Source organism: Hippopotamus amphibius, chromosome 7 (genome assembly GCF_030028045.1).
Source record: "Hippopotamus amphibius kiboko isolate mHipAmp2 chromosome 7, mHipAmp2.hap2, whole genome shotgun sequence".
In the NCBI taxonomy this organism is placed as follows: Eukaryota; Metazoa; Chordata; class Mammalia; order Artiodactyla; family Hippopotamidae; genus Hippopotamus; species Hippopotamus amphibius.
The window spans coordinates 129556026-129574456 of record NC_080192.1 but is presented as its reverse complement, the minus strand read 5'-3'; the positions used below and the strand labels follow the sequence as shown (position 1 = coordinate 129574456).

The following is an 18431-nucleotide window of genomic DNA, read 5'->3' as shown; positions in this document are numbered from 1 at the left end:
GCTATTGGACACATACAGTGTGGCTAGTGTGTCCAAGGAACTGAATTTTAAATTTTATGAATTTAAATAACCACGAGGAACTGGTGGCTACCTCGTCTCTTCATCCCATGCTGGAGGTAAACACTGATGATACTGTGTGTCCTTATGGGTCTTTCTTTGTGCATTTACAGTGTATTTCACACACGTATTTACATATGTGCAAAGTTTGGCTAGTGAGTGTTTCACACAAATGGCCTCCTGCCATGGGAGTTCCGAAGCCTCCTTTGAAATTAGCAGTGTGGTTGAAGAGCTGTGGTAGTGGTGCTGTCAGCTCTGCTTTACTCATTTCAACTGCTGCACAGTGTCCATTACATTGATGCTTCCTGGTCTATTTAGCCAGTCTGATATTGATGAACATTTAGGTTGTTTCCAAACAAAGCCACCAATCCATTCTTTTTTTTTTTAAATAAATTTATTTATTTATTGGCTGTGTTGTGTCTTCGTTGCTGCACATGGGCTTTCTCTAGTTGCAGCGAGCAGGGCTACCCTTCATTGCAGTGTCTTCTCTGGTTGTGGAGCATGGGCTCTAGGGGCATGGGCTTCAGTAGTTACAGCACACAGGCTCAACAGTTGTGGTGCGTGGGCTTAGTTGCTCTGAGGCATGTGGGATCTTCCTGGAGCAGGGATCGAACCCGTGTTCCCTGTATTGGCAGGCAGATTCTTAACCACTGCGCCACCTAGGAAGTCCCCACCAATCCATTCTTATCTGCTTCCTTGTACATGTGAGCAGGTGCTGGTACTGAGAATGGGATTTCTGAACCAACGGGAGGAAAAGTACCGATGTTCTATCCATGGTCCTCCCAGCCTTAGTTCTCCCAGACCAAACATGGGTCAGGGCTGCTGTGCATTACCAGCCCCTGTGTCTGAGACAGTGAAGGGAGCTGTTGTTATTAGTATTACTTTTTTGTAGGACGCTGGCAGCCATGTTCTGCTCTGATCTTTGCTTTCACTCCCCATGCTCAGAAGCTGAAACCTAGATTTTATCAAACAGGCTGTGATGAGCTCTGAAAATACTGAGACATTAATAACAATTTGAAGATGACAGACACAGACAGCATTCATCTGCAAGCTGAGTTCACTGCAGACGTGAGAACAATCTGGAATGCTGAGTGCCTCATATTTAGTTAGAGTTCCCAAACCGTGTTCATTAGATCCATCTTGGGACACAAATATAGGTTAACTGGGTTTAAAGGTCTGTGTATTTGCTAGCATTTGATACTGAGTGTTGAGCAATGAGTAAAACAAAGATTCATTGTGGGATCTGCACCAGAGTCACTTTCTAAGTGAGGGAAAGGAGGTCCAGGCCTTGGGAATGGCTGAGAGTCAGGGTAAATTAAAGTGAGAGGGGAAGCGGTTGCCTGCTTCTGGTGGCCACAATGTATCTTACGCAATACCTTCCCCCTCCTAATTTCAAAGCATGCTGAAATAAAAATTATGAAAGATTCCACACCAAGTTTTTTCCTGGTGGTGATTTAAAATTTAGCCCTGGAGGAGTTAGTGATGGCTGAGCTGGGATGAAAAATGGAGGAGGAAAGTGGTGAACAGTCCATAACATCCTTTAAATTAGAAATGTCCCACCACAGCCAGGAGTGGGAACGGTTCCCTGCCCAACAAAGAGCTGGGGAAAGGAGAGAGGAGTGGAGGTGAGCACAGGAACGGGGAGCAGAAGCTCAGAGGGAACAGACCCTGCTAATCAGGCTTACAGACAAGCAAAATGAAGGCGGGGGAACTGCAAATATCCGTGCAGCGTCCACGGACATGAAAACAAAGGAGAAAATTCACTGTGGCTTGATCAAGCTGTTTTCTTTTCTCCACATCCCCCGTCCTAATTTAATCATAATTTTCCTAGCTTGGGCCATGCTGCGGATGTAGTTTAGTACATATATATTAATACTTTCTCATTCAAAACTCCATCCTAGGAATTTTTCCATGCCGTCACCTGGTCTTCAAAAGCATGCCAGTGAGGTTTGCACTTAAATTATTTATTCAAATGCATTTCAGCCAGCTGGCTAAGTTTCACTGGGTTCCTTTGTTTACAAACATCATGGTGGTAGTGTATGCTGTGCCTATGGTTAGTAGACATCTGAAAAATAGAATACTGGTGCTGGAAGGCTTCTCTCCCTTTTTGCCCTCCAGATTTGTAATCGGCTTTCGGTGCATTGACTGTACAGAGCGATGTTCAGACTCTGGCCCCAATCTACCTTCTTTCTCATGGCTGGTCCCAAACCTTGCACGTCACTGTGGTGATGTGATATCACTCATACTGTCATTCCACAGTGGCGGGAAGAGTTTCTGCTCCCATTTCCAGGACCAGTGTGGGCAGGGAGCCACCGCTGGGGGTGAGGCATCCCCATTTCTGTCACTAATTCTAAGCTCTGGACTCCCGCCACCTCCCTGTGCTGTCAGTCACGGCTGTGGGCTGTTGTCACTCAGGTTTGGCCCATCTGGCTCTTCCTTTCTCTTTCTTTTTCCCACTGCCCGTATTTCTCTATGTCTTGGTTCCAGCTCCTTTTCTCAATGGCCTTCCTTCTGCTGTCTCTAAACTCAAATTCCAATGGCCAGATTACTCTTGATTGGTCTTCTAGAATGCACTAGTCTCATCCTCTTACACCTCTTTTCAACAAACCCTCAAATAACTCCCCCTCACCTACAAAATGAATCCTGGTGTCCTTACCTGGGCAGTCAGAGATTCTTGGGTCCTAAGGACTTGTGAGATTTCTGCTTGGAACCTCCTCTTCATCTACCCTCAGCCATTTCCTGTCCCTGAAGAGGCAGTTCAAATTCTTGAGTATTAAAAATATTCATACCTCTTGACTCAATGTCTGGAAATCTATCCTAAGGAAACAATCCAGAAAGTGAAAAAAGCTGTAATGTACACATATTCATTTCAACAGTATTTTTAATAGCATCAAAGTATAAATAAGATAAATGTCAAATAATATGGAAACAGTTCAGTAAATTGTTATAGATCTTCTCCCTAGAAATTTAAGTCACATTAACAATGATAGTTATGATGACAATTCAGCAACAGGAAAAACGCTTCTGAAATGGATGTAGGGACCAGAGAGCTCACATTTATGGAGCCCCTACTGTGTACCAGCTCATGCTAGGTGCCTTGCTCATCTCCCACAGATGAGGAAACCAACAGAGGGCTTAGATGACCTGTCTGAGGTCACACAGCTTATAGTCCCAGTTTTGCTTAATTTCAAAGCATGTTCTTTCTGTACTATAAAACACGAAACTGTATCTACATTGTGATACAATTCCTAGTTGGAGTAACAATACTGAGAATGAATCTTTTAAAATTATTTTCTGTGAATATTATTTAAGCTATTCGACAATTTTACTGAATGCCCTCTCCACACTGGCAGCTAGACGGCAGGGAGCTCCCAGGCAAGCCTGGGTTCCAAAGCCGTGTCTACACATAATCCTTTACTTAACAGTTTCTCTTGCCTGGACTGCCCCTCCTCCTCCCATACACATCCTTTAAGGCTCTGCTGAAATTCTACCACCCCTGAGAAGTCTTCCCTAACCAACCCAGCTTAAGGAGCATGCACTCTCCTTTGTGTCGCAATAACACATGAAACTTTCCTTGAGAAACATCAGTACACCCGGGCCAGCTTATATTTTATTGACCGATTGTGCTTTTTCTCTGCAACTAGACTGTAAGAGCCCTGAAAGCCAGACCTGTGTCTTGTTAATGTTTCATATCCCCAGGAAGCCCTTGGCACGACGGGGGCCTGTAATAAGTGTTCAGTATATGTGTTGGCAAACCTTATTTCTCCCTCCAGTTGTAGCCAACCTAGTGTGGGGCTGGCTGGCGACCCAAAGGGGTTGTGGGAGAGGCTCTGGCATGACACTGGCTCTCGTGCCCCTCCACCCCCATGAGCAGATCAGAGTTCTATGTCAAGGTCCTCTGCCAGTCACCACCTTTGCTCAAAGGAGGTGAACTTTGCCTTTGTTATATGCCACCTTTTAAAAAACTTCTTATTTTGAAATGTAAATTTATAGGTATTGCAAAGGAATGTACAGGGAGGGAGGTCCCCCATACCCTCCACCCAGCCTCCTCCAGTGTTAATATCTTGCACAACAATAGTTCAGTATCAATACCAGGAAATTGACATTGGTACAATCCACAGAGCTGGTTCAGATTTCATCATCAGTTATACATAACTTTAAAAAAAAATCCATCTTAGAAATTACCTTTTTCTACTTGAGCACGTTTTCTTCATATCCCTTATCACTTCAAATCTTTATACACACTATTGCTCCAAAGTCAGAGGGCCTTCCTTGTTCTATTCCTGGCCCTGTTCCTTGCTCTCTGAGTGCTCTTGGGCAAATTAACTAACCTCTCTGAGCTCTGGTTTTCTCCCCTGTAAAGTAATACTACATCGTGGGATTCTTAAAAAACTGTAAAGTGCTTAAGTTAGGCACATAATATAATAGGCGCTCAGGAAATGTTAGTGTTTTCTTTCTACCCTCTTGCTGCACGGAAAGCCCTCTTTTTCTCACAATTGAATGGAACCCTTCTCTTATAAGTAATGTTCAAAATTAGTCTCCTTTGACATGTTCCAATGCCACCTCTCAGCAATCCTACCCTGTATGTGTGTAACGATTAGAATGATCCTGATTACATGGTCCACATTCCTATTGAGTACATTTTCATTTCTATTTTTAGCTATCAACAATATACGGTATTTGAGGGCTGAGACCTCAGTGCTTTAATTTCTACAAGCCAACAAGTTGAATAAGAGCCTTGGTTTGGTGCCACCTACAAAACAAGGATACTTGTATTAACCTCATAGACTTTTGTGAAGCGTGAATGAATGCCGGTGAAACACTTAGGGTGGTGCCTGGCACAGACCTGCTGAAAACATGGTAGTCGCTGCTGCTGGTCAGGATGACCCCTGCTCAGCTGTGTTTCTACTCGGAGATTTGTCCTTGGGCATCTGAGAGGGGATGTGTGTCTACCTGGATTTGGATTTAAAGTTCTTATCAGCTGTTTGAGTTTCACACGCCAAGTATAAAATAAAACCAAAAGGCTTTAAGGGCCATACTTGCTCTGAAATTCCATTTTATTCTATTCTGCCTTCTTTCTCCTAAGTTAGGGAAGAGATTTTAATGATAATTATCATACTAGTATCGAGGATGATAACAGCTAATATTTTTTGAGTGTTTATTATATGCCAGGAAGAGTTCTAGGAACTTCATTTATGTTAACTTATCTAGTCTTCACCACAACCCTATGAAATAAGTTCTGTTGTTCCCATCTTGCAGATGAGTAGCCCAAGGCACAGAGAGCTTGAAACCTTGCCTAAATTTGCACAGCTTGTGAGAGCTGGAACTGGGGTTGGGAGTCAGGCTGTCTGGTTCCTGAAAATAGTTGGGATACATTTTTCCTGCTGTTAGTGGTTCCAATAGACAAGGAATGGAAAAACATTCTGTTTATTTTTATCTATTACTCTCTGGAAGTGTGATACCCAAGCCCAGGGAAGCTTACAGTTAGTAAAGAATAGAAGCCCTGACATTAAATCAACTGGACACATTTCTCTGTTTTTAAATCCCCATCCTCAATTAAGGTGGCAATCAGATTAGCCAAGATTGGCCGGAAAGCAGTGAGCGTATTGGAAGTAAGGGAGTTCCAAAAGGTCAGGCTACTGACAGCTACTGGGTGTCTGTGAATTCAGACATAGTCTGGTCCAAACTGTCTCCCCAGGGAGAATTCAGCTGCAGTTTAATTCCACTTCCAATAAAATCTGTCTGGAAACTCGGACTCTGCCTCATTTTCCAAACATGTTTGTGTCAGCACCTCCTCTTGGTCTTTCGATCCCGAATCTTCCCTGGGCAATGAGAGCCGGGTCCTGGCCCTACAGTAGATGCCCCCTCCACTCCACTTTCAGCCCTGCAGCCACATGGCGCCATTTGATTTCCTTATCACTGATAAAACCAGAACAGACTCTGCCTGTACGATTCCTGGCTTTAATTATCAAAGGCAAATCACTGCATCATTCAGAATAATGAAAAATTGGAAACAGCAATGGGAAATGATTAAATAAATCAGGGCCTGGTCAAAAGATGGAATAATAAGTAGACATTAAAATGAGGTTCTGAAAAATATCTAGTGAGACAATAGATGCTCACAATATATGAACATAGATTTTAATGCTATACTGTATGATCCCAATTTTATATGCATATTTTCAAAATATGCATAAACACAGAAACAAAAAGTAGAACAAATTATGTTAATAATCACAAGTAGTGCAATTATAAGCAATGTTTACATTCATTTTTTTTTCCTATTTTACACTCATACCACATGAGCATGAATTCCTTTTAAAATCAGAAATAAGGAAAAAGAGAGAAGGGAACCTTTATGGTTTTCTTAAAGTTTTTCCCTTTGAAGGCCAGTTGACTTTTCCTTTCATGGGTTCAGCAGTACTTACCAGCTCTCTCCACCCATAGAGATGTAACTCAGGTCTTGCCTCTTCCAGGAAGCCTTCCTAGACTCATCAAACTCCCAGAGATTTCTTCAGTTTTATGGACTTCTTCATCTCATTGTGACACATCATCAGCTTTCAATTGTGGGTGGGTCTCATGTCCCCAACTAGAGAGCAAGTTCTTTGATGGCAGAACTTATGTATCTTAAACTTCCTCCTCTTCCCCACCCCACCCAGCGAGTACTGTACAAAGTGCTGAGGTTCAAATTAGCAGCAGCTGAACACAAGACCAGGTCCTCACAGAAGGTACTTGACTCTAACGCCCCTTTCTCTCTGAACTTTGTTCTGTTTCCTCCAATTCATTTGAAAGGAGTGTCTGTGCCATTAGCCATGGGTTAAATTTTATTGTAAGTTGTTTAAAAAGAATTCAGTTTGCTCTGGTAGGGACGAGCAAGTCCAGCCCTTGCCTTTGCAAGCGGATTGTAAAGCTAAGAAAATAAATATGCACTATTTTGAGCAAAAAGGCATTTTTCTTGGTGAATGGGAATAATAGTGTTGATGTTTATAAAAAGGAAACCAAGGTCTAGGAGAGGAGGTGACTTCCCTGGATCTCACGCTGATCAAAGGCATCACATGTCACGCCAGCTTTCCTCGAGTCCTGCTGGGCTCCAAGTACTGAGGTTAGAAGAAAATGAGACCTGAGGGGAATTTACAGTTTATCTCGGGGGAGAAAATACGAGTCATTGAAATAAGCCTGAGCAAGCAGTGGTAGAAGATTGTGTAAGATAATACAGTACAAAGGGAATACAGAAGTTAGCTGGCAAAGGGGAAGTCATGACTAGATAAGGGTGTTATTAATGCAGGTCTCCTAAGGAGGACTCAGCAGGTGCGGGGGTCTGCCAGCCACCCCTTCCTCAGTGTGATGACTTCAAGGGCCCCAGGACCATGGCTCTGACTCTCCTGCTCCTTTACTGTCTCCAGTTTTTGCCTGGTCCCTGTCACCTGAACATCCTCTCCTTTGCAGCTGGATGGCTCCCCCAGTCTGCTCCTCAGACCACCCATCCCTTCGCATAGCTGGACTCTGATGTGGCTTCTGGCTGCTGGACGCGAGCTGTGCCAGGAGGAAGGATATGAAGACAGAACGACTCCCACCTTACAAGGCATCCCTTGTTGAATGCTAAGTGGAAGGGTTAGTGTGTAATGTGATGGCAAGCCACACAAATGGCTTGGCTGTGAAGCAAACCAAATCAAGCAAAGATTTGCCTCAAGACTACCTGGAGGGCTTTCCTGATGGTGCAGTGGTTAAGAGTCCACCTGCCAATGCCAGGGACACAGGTTCGATCCCTGGTCTGGGAAGATCCCACGTGCCACGGAGCAACTAAGCCCATGCGCCGCAACTACTGAGCCTTTGCTCTAGAGCCTGTGAGCCACAACTAATGAGCCCATGCTCCGCAACTACTGAAGCCCACACACCTAGAGCCCATGCTCCACAACAAGAGAAGCCACCGCAATGAGAAGCCTGCGCACCACAACAAAGAGTAGCACCTGCTCTCCGCAACTACAGAAAGCCTGTGCACAACAACGAAGACCCAACGCAGCCAATAAATAAAAAATATATTAAATAAATAAATACCAAAAAAGTCCAAAAAATAAAAAACTACCTGGAGAATGAATTGAAACAGGGAGACTGCCCGAGTACTCTTTACAAGGGCTGGATATCAGGTGTCAAGTAGGTGTCCTAGCATGGTAGCTGTGGCAAAGGAGAGAGCAAGATGAGCCTGAGAAATTGTTGAGGATGTATTTTGGGGGAAGTGATGGGAGAGTTAGGGGAGCCCATTGCAGAAAGGCACATGCTGTGTGACTTTGGCAGAGCATCTGACCTCTCTGATCCTGCTTCTTTATAAAATAATAATATTACATACTTTAGTGCTTTGTTATGAGTAGTATAGATACAAAATATTTGTAAAGTTGCTTGGCCTAGCGCTTTGTGCAGAGGAGGTGGTAAACCGTGGTATTTTTTATTTATTTATTTATTTTTAATTTATTTTCTTGGCTGCATTGTGTCTTAGTTGTGGCATGCGGGCTCTCTATTGAGGTGCACAGGCTCTCTAATTGAGGCACACGAGCTCAGTAGTTGTGGCTCGCGCAGGCTTAGTTGCCCTACAGCATGTGGAATCTTAGTTCCCTAACCAGGGATTGAACCTGTGTCCCCTGCATTGGAAGGCGGATTCTTTACTATTGGACCACCAAGAAAGTCCCCTGTGGTATTTTTTAGATATTAAATATCAGCATGACAGAGGCTGGAACAGTGATAAAGGAGAGGAAGGAATCTAAAGAAACTAATATTACATCTCAGAAGCCTGACAGGTGATGCTGGGTTAGAAATAGGGAATTTGGGGGGAAGTGGCCTAGATGTTGAAAAACGTGATGTGTTTAGTGTTTGAGAGTTTTTGCTTGTTTCAGACCTCCAATCACCCTAGGTAGTGGGTAGCTCTGATCGAGGGAACAGATCAGTCGAGAAAATAGGACCAGGCAAGCAGAGTAAAGGAGAAACAGTGCCACAGCGTGCAAGAGGTGTGAGGACACAGCTGCTGCCAGGTGAGAGGTCCAGAGTCCATGGAGGCTGCCAGCAGCTGTGAGATGCTGCCAGGCAAAGAGCTGGGCCAGTGCTTCTGACCCTGGCATGTGCCATGATCACAGAGCATCACCTCTGGCTCCTCCTCGGAGATTCAGGATTGTACAGGCCAAGCCAGGAGACAGCAGGCGGGGTTTAGGGGGTTTGGGGCTGGCAGGAGGCAGGGGGCAGGGCAGAAGGAACCAAGGGCCCTCTCCCACACACACACCTGGAGAGAGATTGGCCCCAGTGAGCCTGGCTTCAAACTGAAGGTGATATCAACCCCAGAAGACGGGCTGGGCAGGATCCAGGAACTGGAACCAATGGTTCTCCAATAGAAATGCTCCCCCCCGTCCTCCCAGGAGAAGGTCTTGCAAGCACCCGGAGATCTCTTGCTAAATACCTTGTCGTCCCCTTACTGACTCTGAAGTTCACGATCTCTTTCCTCCCAATCACACACTCTTTCTTCATTCAACAGACATGTATGACCATTTCCCCCCTCCTTCCCGCCACAGGTTAGACCCCGTTGAGGCTCTGGGACACACAGGGACAAACGGGCACGGTTCCTGCTCTCCAGGAACTTCCCTTCGAGTGGGGGAGACAGAGTGTGGACACATCCGAAGTCTGTCGGCTGGTAAAAAGTGCTATGATGGGAAATAGATCAGGGATAGAAAATTAAAGGAGAATAGTGGTCAGGGAAGTTCTCCACAGTTAGGTGACATTTGGGCAGATGCTTTAGGGTAATGAGGATGAGAGCCTGGAGGATCTAGAGAGGAACATTCCAGATGGAGAATATTAAGTGCAAGAGCCCTGGGGCAGGATGGCACAAGGAGGCCCCTGTGGTTGGGACAGAATGAACTATAGGGAGTTGGCAGCAGGGGCCACTGGGGCAGGTCTAACCATTCTTAGAGTTTTGAAGTTGGAGGAAGCCACTGGAATGAAGCCACCGAGTTTCATTGGATACTCTATTAATTCCACTGATACGATTTTTCAGTAACCGGAGCAGCTGCATACCTACTAGAGAAATTGGCCATATCATGTTTCCCTTTCTTTCTTAAAATAAGTATAAAAATATTAGGTAAGTCAAGTCCTAGGGACAGAAGAGGAGCCTTATTAAATTTACTTTTGGCATCCGTGGTTGGACTTGCCAGACATGATCCCCAGAGAGTGGTAGAGGGCCCTGGGAGAGAGCGCTTCTCTCTTAGAAATAAAATGGCTCAGAATTTAAAAGGTTCTTTTACAGGCACATGGTGAGTTGAACTCCATATACTTCTATGTACAAACATTAAGAATAAATACCATTAGAAGCAAGACTAAAGAAATACATAAAAATGTATCACTTAATCTCTCGTAACAAGCAACTGTTTTCAATTTCTTTTTAAATGTCTTCTATGCTTTGTTTTTTTCCCCTGGCCTGGTTGTGGCTACTTTGAATTCACCTTCTTCTGGTTGGAAGCTTTTGAGGGGTGCCTGTGGCTTTCTGTCACCTCCTGAGCTGCTTTGGCACCCAGAGGTGGGAGTGGGGGGAGGCGCTCCTGACCAAGCCCTCCAGTTCTTCGCCTTATCGGAGAGAAGACCTTTATCTGCTGCTTTGATTATCTACCCAGGATGTGTGGAGTGCTGCTCAGGGCTTTCTGCCTTCTGGCTGAGATTCCAAAAAATCTCTTCAGTTATGTGATCAGTCCCTTTTTAAAGTAGAGCAGACACAATGGTAAATAGCTTTGGGTTTTTTCCCCCAATGATCGTTTCTTGTGTTTCTTTCTTTTAATCAGGACATGGTCAGCTATATGGCTGCATAGTTGTCTACCCCATCCTCTTTTGAAAGTTACTGTGATTGGTTAAAAGCAAACAAAAAACTATTAACCTTTTTCTATATTTCCTCCCCCTCCCCCACCCCCAAAACAAGGCTCTTAACTGCTTCCTTACCTTATTTTCCTTAAAACTAGGTATGTAAAGGGTTAAAAAACAAGCAAACTCCAGAGCCCAACATAGCAGAACGGTTTGTAGACACTTGTGTACTGGTTCCCTCATAAAAAATACCCCCCACACACACACCCAAATGTCTCCAAGATTTAACTATTAGAGATTATTTTATTTGGCTTTCAGCCTTTGAAAAATGCATATACCCTCTGGAAGACTATTGATCAGCTAGCTACTAGCATCTTGTGAATTAGATAATCAGACAGCGGACTTCGATTTTTTTCCCTCTACTTTGAGGGAGTGGACAAGGCCGCCATCCTCAAGGGCTCTGCTCCTGCTGCCACCTTTCCAGTGAGCAATCAGGTCCTCTCTCACATACCAGTGGTCACTGGGGGCCACTGACCCTCAGAGCTCCAGCCCTGGTCTCTCCCATGAGTCTGAGCCCTCCTCACGACTTACCTGGATGATCCCACCTAGATGTTCCCACTCCCTCGGCCCCAGCCACCTCTCTCTTCTCCATTTCAGTCAAGGGGGTTGTGGTCTCTGGTCACTGGACCGGAAAGCCTGCAGTCATCTTTCGTACCTTCCTCCTCTTCCTCCTCCAGAGCTCCTCAAGTCTTGCTGATTCTGCCCCTTGCTCTCTCATCCTGATAACATCACTCAGTTCAGGTATTTGCCTCCGACCTGGGGCAATTCACTCACACATCTCTGCCTTAAATCTATGTCCAGTCCCATCTTGCATGCCACCTTGGGCTGATCTTTGACGTCACCCACTGCTTACAAGGCTCCAAGAGCTCTCCATTAATTTAGGCAAAACACAAACTCTTCAGCCTGTTGTTCAAGGCTGTCCTCAGTCTGGCCCCAGCCTGGTCCTCTGTATCTTTCCTTCAAGGGAGTTAGAAGAGAAAGAGGAGCTGGGAAGATGTTATCATTTAATCTTCACCACAGCCCCTGAGAAGGAACCATTATCATCTTCATTTTTCTTATGAGGAAACTTGGATTTAGGTCAAGTAACTTATTCAAGATCAAAGAGTAAGACATTGGAAGAGCTGGGATTTCAGCCTAAGCCTGTCTAACTCCAGAGCCCAAATTCTTAGCCTTTGGGCTCTGGTGCCTTGCAGACTCAAAGTGTGGTCCCTGGGCCAGGGCACTCAGCATCACCTAGATCCTGGTGGGATGCAGAGTGTCAGGCCCTGCCCTTGCGCTACTGAAGCAGAATTTGTATTTTAATAAGATCCCCAGATGACTAGTGTGCATTTTACAGTTGGAAATCGTAGAGGAAGAAAAAGTTTTCCTTGACCCTCTTAGGGTCCCTGGCTGGGTCTGAAAATTAAACTGACAGAGAGATTAACAGGAAAGAAGCATACAAATTTGATTGAATGTTTACGTGTGCATGGGAGCCTTCACAAGAGAATGAAGACCCAAAGAAGTGACCAGAGCAGGAAGTTTTTATACCTTTTAGCCGAAGAAACAATACCTTTGTGAAGAACTGACCAAAAAAAGGGGTTTGGGCTATGGGTAGTAAATGGTGAAGAAATAACTAGAAAAATAAGGGTTAGTTTAACAAGTTTGTTTGCAGATTCCTCAGTAACTTATTAAGAGTCTGTCCCCAGTAGGAGAATTTATTTCCCATCTTTAGGCAGAAAAGGGGGAGCTTTTTCTGCTTTTTGCTGCCACTTAATTGCCTTCAGCTCAAGACAGTTTTTTTGTCAGAGGTATATTTTGGGCTGACATATTCTGGTTTCCTTCAAGATGCACTGCCCTAGTGGTCCTTTCCTTTCTGTATAAGCCTTCCCTAGTTCCCTAGCTAATGCATCCCTTCCCTGGTATAGTCGTTAAGAATGTCATAGCCTCTAGAGGTAGATTTTGGGGGTTCAAATCTTGCCATTTATTAGCTGTGTGGCTCTAGGCAGGTAACAACCTTTTGGTGCCTCAGCTTCTACATCTGGGAAATGGGGATAAAAACAATACCTACTCCATGAGGTGGTTGTAAGGATTAAATGAGTTGACGCTTGTAAGGTAGTTTAGCATTGTGTCTGGCACATAAGGAATAAAGCACCCCCTGTCCTTTTCACCTCTGTGAATCCTGCCCCATGTCTTCCTGTCCCTCCTCTCCTGGGAAGCCTTCCTGCAACCAGCAGAGCTCAAGGAGATTTCTACCTTTCTAGATTCTGTTGCAGATGGTCTGGGACTTCAATCATAGAATTGTACCCTAGGGAAAATCTCCTCTTATTATATATGAGGAAACTGAGTCTCAGAGATCAAATGGCAGAACCAGGACTTGAACCTAGGACTTTTTAAACTCTCAAATTAGCACTGTTTCCAATGTACTCCATTTACAGTAGTATATACCTTTGTGTTCCCACATGGTAGACAATACATATGCCTTGAAAAAAAGAATATTAAAAGTATTCATCATGCTGCTATTTATAACAGTGAAAAATGGGGAGATACTTATTTGAACAAATTTAAATAGATTTCTTTACCTTATGACTTTTCAGAGGCTCTCGTGAGCTTATTTACCTGCAAATCTGAAATGGGGGATTTGGTGTGCATGGTTTCATGGATTTATTTGTCCTCAGACCCTTTTTCTGGCAAATGTTTGTTAGTTACCCACTACAGCTGCTCTCCTGGGGACCCTCCAAAGGCCAGCCCTGTGGGTTCTCTTCCAGGGAGCCTTTTGCTTTATCGCTCAGTAGCATTTGACTCTGGTCTGTTGTGTGCGTTGATCACGGGTCACATTTGCATTGAGGTTTGTGGAGCTGAGGCTAAGGCAGGGAGGTTCAGGGATGCTGGCTTTGAGAAGGTGGCCGGGCAGTGACTGGAGGTTGAGGTCAAGTTATCATTTCAGACCCACAGGCTAGTGAAGTTTGATCTTCTGGGAATGTTCTGCGATTCTTACTTCTTAGACCTTCATCTGTCCCTTGGCCTTGGTCACCATTGCTGAGTAAGTGGTCAATGGGAAAGCTGCGCTAAGATGTACCAACCAGTACAGACCAGCGAGCAGTCTGGGGAGGGCTCAGCTGCCCTGGGCTGGGGGACACAGAGGGGAGGGCGGCTGGCGGTGACCTGCACTGGGTACTAGCAGGCCTGGCCCTGCTCTGAGTGCTTTGCAGCCTAAACTCGCTTTGGACTCAGAGCAGCCCCATGTGTTAAGCCCAGGATACCCACACACGCAGAATGTCAGGTCTGAGGAGGTTGGAAAGAAAGAACAGACTAGAAGGAACCCCCAGGGTGTAGGTCAGTGCAGCTCTGCTGATAGGGGCACCTGCTCTCCTCTCTTGTTCTTTGGTCTTCTCACCTCTCCCCACAGGTGGGAGAATGCCCGAGCTTCTATGTGATGGTTTGCAGGGGGGCCCTGCCTTGTGGCTTCTGGAGGCCTCTGTGCTGGGAGGGGGGGCCCCTGCACAGAGGTTTCTTCCCTGAGTACCCCAAATGAGCTGTGCTTTCTTTCTTTCTTTTTTTTTTTTAGAACTTTTATTGAGATACAGTTAACAGACAATAAACAGCATGTATTTAGAGTGTACAATTTGGTATCCCAATCTCCCAATTCATCCTCCCCCAACCCTCCCCGCTTTCCCCACTTGGTGTCCATGTGTTTGTTCTCTACATCTGTGTCTCTATTTCTGCCTTGCAGTTCCCCTTTCATAGTTGTTAGCATTTGCCTTATGTATTGAGGTGCTCCTATATTGGGTGCATATATATTTATAATTGTTATCTCCTCTTCTTGGATGGATCCCTTGATCTTTATGGTATGTCCTTTCTTGCCTCTTGTAAAGTTTTTTATTTTAAAGTCTATTTTTTCTGATGTGACTATTGCTACTCCAGCTTTCTTTTGATTTTCATTTGCATGGAATATCTTTTTCCATCCCCTCACTTTCAGTCTGTATGTGTCCCTAGGTCTGAAGTGGGTCTCTTGTAGACAGCATATATATGAGTCTTGTTTTTGTATCCATTCAGCCAGTCTGTGTCTTTTGGTTGGTGAATTTAGTCCATTTATATTCAAGGTAATTATTGATATGTATGTTCCTATTACCATTTTCTTAATTGTTTTGTTTTTGCTTTCGTAGGTCCTTTTCTTCTCTTATGTCTCCCACTTAGAGAAGTTCCTTTAGCATTTGTTGTAGGGCTGGTTTGGTGGTGCTGAATTCTCTTAGCTGTTGCTTGTCTGTAAAGCTTTTGATTTCTCCCTCGAATCTGAATGAGATCCTTGCTGGGTAGAGTATTCTTGGTTGTAGGTTCTTCCCTTTCATCACTTGAAATATATCGTGCCACTCCCTTCTGGCTTGCAGAGTTTCTGCTGAGAAATCAGCTGTTAACCTTATGGGAGTTCCCTTGTATGTTATTTGTCGTTTTTCCCTTGTTGCTTTTAATAACTTTTCTCTGTCTTTAATTTTTGTCAATTTGACTACTATATGTCTTGGCATGTTTCTCCTTGGGTTTATCCTGCCTGGGACTCTCTGTGCTTCCTGGACTTGGGTAGCTATTTCCTTTCCCATGTTAGGGAAGTTTTCAACTATAATCTCTTCCAGTATTTTCTCAGATCGTTTCTCTCTCTCCTCCTTCTGGGACCCCTATAATGCAAATGTTGGTGCGTTTAACACTGTCCCAGAGGTATCTTAGGCTGTCTTCAGTTCTTTTCATTCTTTTTTCCTCATTCTTTTCTGCCTCAGTTAATCTGCTATTGGTTCCTTCTAGTGTATTGTTCATTTCAGTTATTGTGTTGCATATCTCTGTTTGTTTGCTCTTTAATTCTTCTAGGTCTTTGGTAAACTTTTCGATCTTTGCATCCAGTCTTTTTTCAAAGTCCTGGATCATCTTCACCATCATTATTCTGAATTCTTTTTTGGGAAGGGTGCCTAGCTCCTCTTCATTTAGTTGTTTTTCTGGGTTTTTATCCTGTCCCTTCATCTGGTACAAAGTCCTCTGCTTTTTCATTTCCTCTATCTTTCTGTGGCTGTGGTTTTCAGTTCCACAAGACAAAATACTGCTGATACTGCTGAGCTGTGCTTTCTTCACAAGTCGGGGTTTCTAACAACCTCTGTCCAGGGCAGGTCCCAGCTCACAGGCCTTTCAGAAAGGTTTGAAGAAGGGACTGACATTGGGGTTTGGGGGCCCTCATTTCTCATTGCCTCTAGCTCTTATGCCCTTAAAACGCAAACAGGACCAGAGTTCCTGTTTTAGGGACAGTGACGGAGGAGGCTTCTGGGAGCATGTAGGGCACATGCTATGGGGCATCCCAGGAAGAAGCGTGCTGACAGCGGCAGTGGGTAGAGGGCCAGAGCGCAGGTTTAAATCCTGGGCCTTGAGGCCAGGGCCCCAGGGAGCTGTCCCATCACAAGAAATAGCCCTGGATGCCAGCCAGCTGGAGCCCTGACACCTTCTCGCAGGCAGGAACAGGGAGGAGATGCCAGCCCAGCCCAGAGAGACTGAACCTGGAGGCTGGTCTGCAGCTGTGGACTAGTTCCGCCACCCTCCCCGCGCCCGGGGTGGGTGGAAGGCTGGGGGGCACACAGGGATCCCAGTGGTCCCTGGATATCACAAATCTGATATCCTGTCCTCAGGGCGCCCCTTGGCTTCCCCAAGGACACGCCCATCCCCTAACACCCAAATTTCCCTGGAGCCCAGATCACGGTTCCTTCCTCCTCCTGGCGGTGCCACCCCCACCCCCTCCTCGTCTGGGTCTGGTCCGGAGAGCCACTTTTCTCGCTCCTGTAAAGCTCTTTGTGCCTCTTTGTGTGATTAAAGTAATCCCACTAAAGTAATTCATTCTTCTCTCTGAATGACCCATAGGCTTGATCCTTCCAGGGCACATTTGCATTTCAAGTAGAGCGTTTGTAGAAGCAGAATTAAGCATTAATTGGTAGAATGAGAAGGCAATTATTTTTTTTTGGGGGGGGGGTTACTTTCCCAGGCCCTTCTCTGCCATCCTCTCTCCTCCCTCAGGGCCCACTGCCCCCCTCCCCAATGCAGGGAGGGTGCGGCTGGAATGCGACTGGATTGTCCCAGGGGAGGTGTCTGTGTCGGGAGGAAGGGAGGAGAAGAGCAGTGGTTCCAGTTGAAAACTTTTTACAGTAACACCTAGAATCATCAGCTTTTTATTTTCCCAAGGTTTGTTTTATTATCATTGATTTCCTAACACCATCATTTCACAGCACCAAAATCCAAAGAAGGAGCTCATGTCAGCCTTTGAAATGGAATAGCTTCAGCTTTCTGAAAATGTAGTACATTGTTCGTAGTTTTTCATGTTGCCCCAGACTGGTGAGACCCTCCTGGGGTGGGGGAGGGCTGGTGGTGAGAACGACTGACTGGGTGACCCGCTGAAGCCCTCCAACTCTCAAACACCACGGCTTTCAAACACCACAGTCATGCTACATTAAAGATGCACTTGCAAATGTTAATAATTGATGGCAATGTTAATTTATCATAGTTTCACATAAGATTCTGTAATGGAAATGGCCCCAGGAGAGAGGATGGAAAAGGAGACTGAGGACCAGGGTAGAAATGAAGTGGGGAGCAAGGTAGGTGGAGCAACCACTCTTCCAAGCTGTGTCCATCTTCCAGGACACTGGAGGTGGTCTTGGCTGCAGGAGGCAGCTTTATAGTCTTGTCCCAGAGTGTGTGTGTGTGTGTGTACACATTTGTGCACACCCTTGTGTGCTCTATGGCCTGGCTTCTTAAACAAATGCTGGTCTGCTGGCACGTATGCCTCATCCCCAAGCAAAACACACCAAGCGAAGAAAGCAGATGTCTTGGAGTGGGAGTGGGGGCAGGGAAGCAGCAGGAAGGACCGAGGCCCTGGCGCTCGAAGGGAGGGACCCTTCTGTTTCCATGCTGGGTTTGGTTTCTCACAAGCGGCCCAGCCTGGTCCCCTCAGCCTGACCGGCAGGCTTAGCTCACGGGTTTTTCTTGTTGTTACCCAGGTGTGTGCGGCTGCTGCGGTGCCCTGCGCCCCAGGTACAAAAGGCTGGTGGACAACATCTTCCCTGAGGATCCCGAGGTGGGTCACGTCTCCTGCCTCCAGCATGCCTCTCACCACCCACCCCATCCAGGGCCCTGGGGGCTGTCTCAAGGGGCTCACTTGGACACACCGAAACCATGGTCACAGTCCCGTCAGTGACCAGAGGCTGTTGGGGGCCTGAAGGCTGAGAGCTTTGGACCCCTCTGAAGGCAGGATCTGCAGAGGGCTCTGGGAGTTTGTCTCCGTGTGCCTGGTGCTTCCGGCCATGCTGAGCTTCCTCCTCACTCACGTCTCTCTGGGCGATAGTTCCTTGAGCCGCCAGCTCTTGATGGTGCTATTTCCCTGCTGTCAGTGTGAGCATTTCCCTTCTTGGGTTTTGGCTCTGGAGCTCATGTCTTCTCCGCACTCCCTCTGGTATCTGCCAGGTGTCAGGTGGGCGTACAGGACACCTGGCTTC

General features: G+C 45.7%; 1 protein-coding gene across 1 annotated transcript in view; it reads left to right on the top strand.

Annotated features, from left to right (window-relative positions):
- Window positions 1–18431, top strand: part of EFR3B (EFR3 homolog B) — an 88068-nt gene that overhangs the window by 18363 nt on the left and 51274 nt on the right. Inside the window, exon 2 of the mRNA XM_057743431.1 lies at window positions 17937–18013. Coding sequence (XP_057599414.1) covers window positions 17937–18013 — 77 coding nt within the window. The remainder of the gene's footprint in view (window positions 1–17936; window positions 18014–18431) is intronic.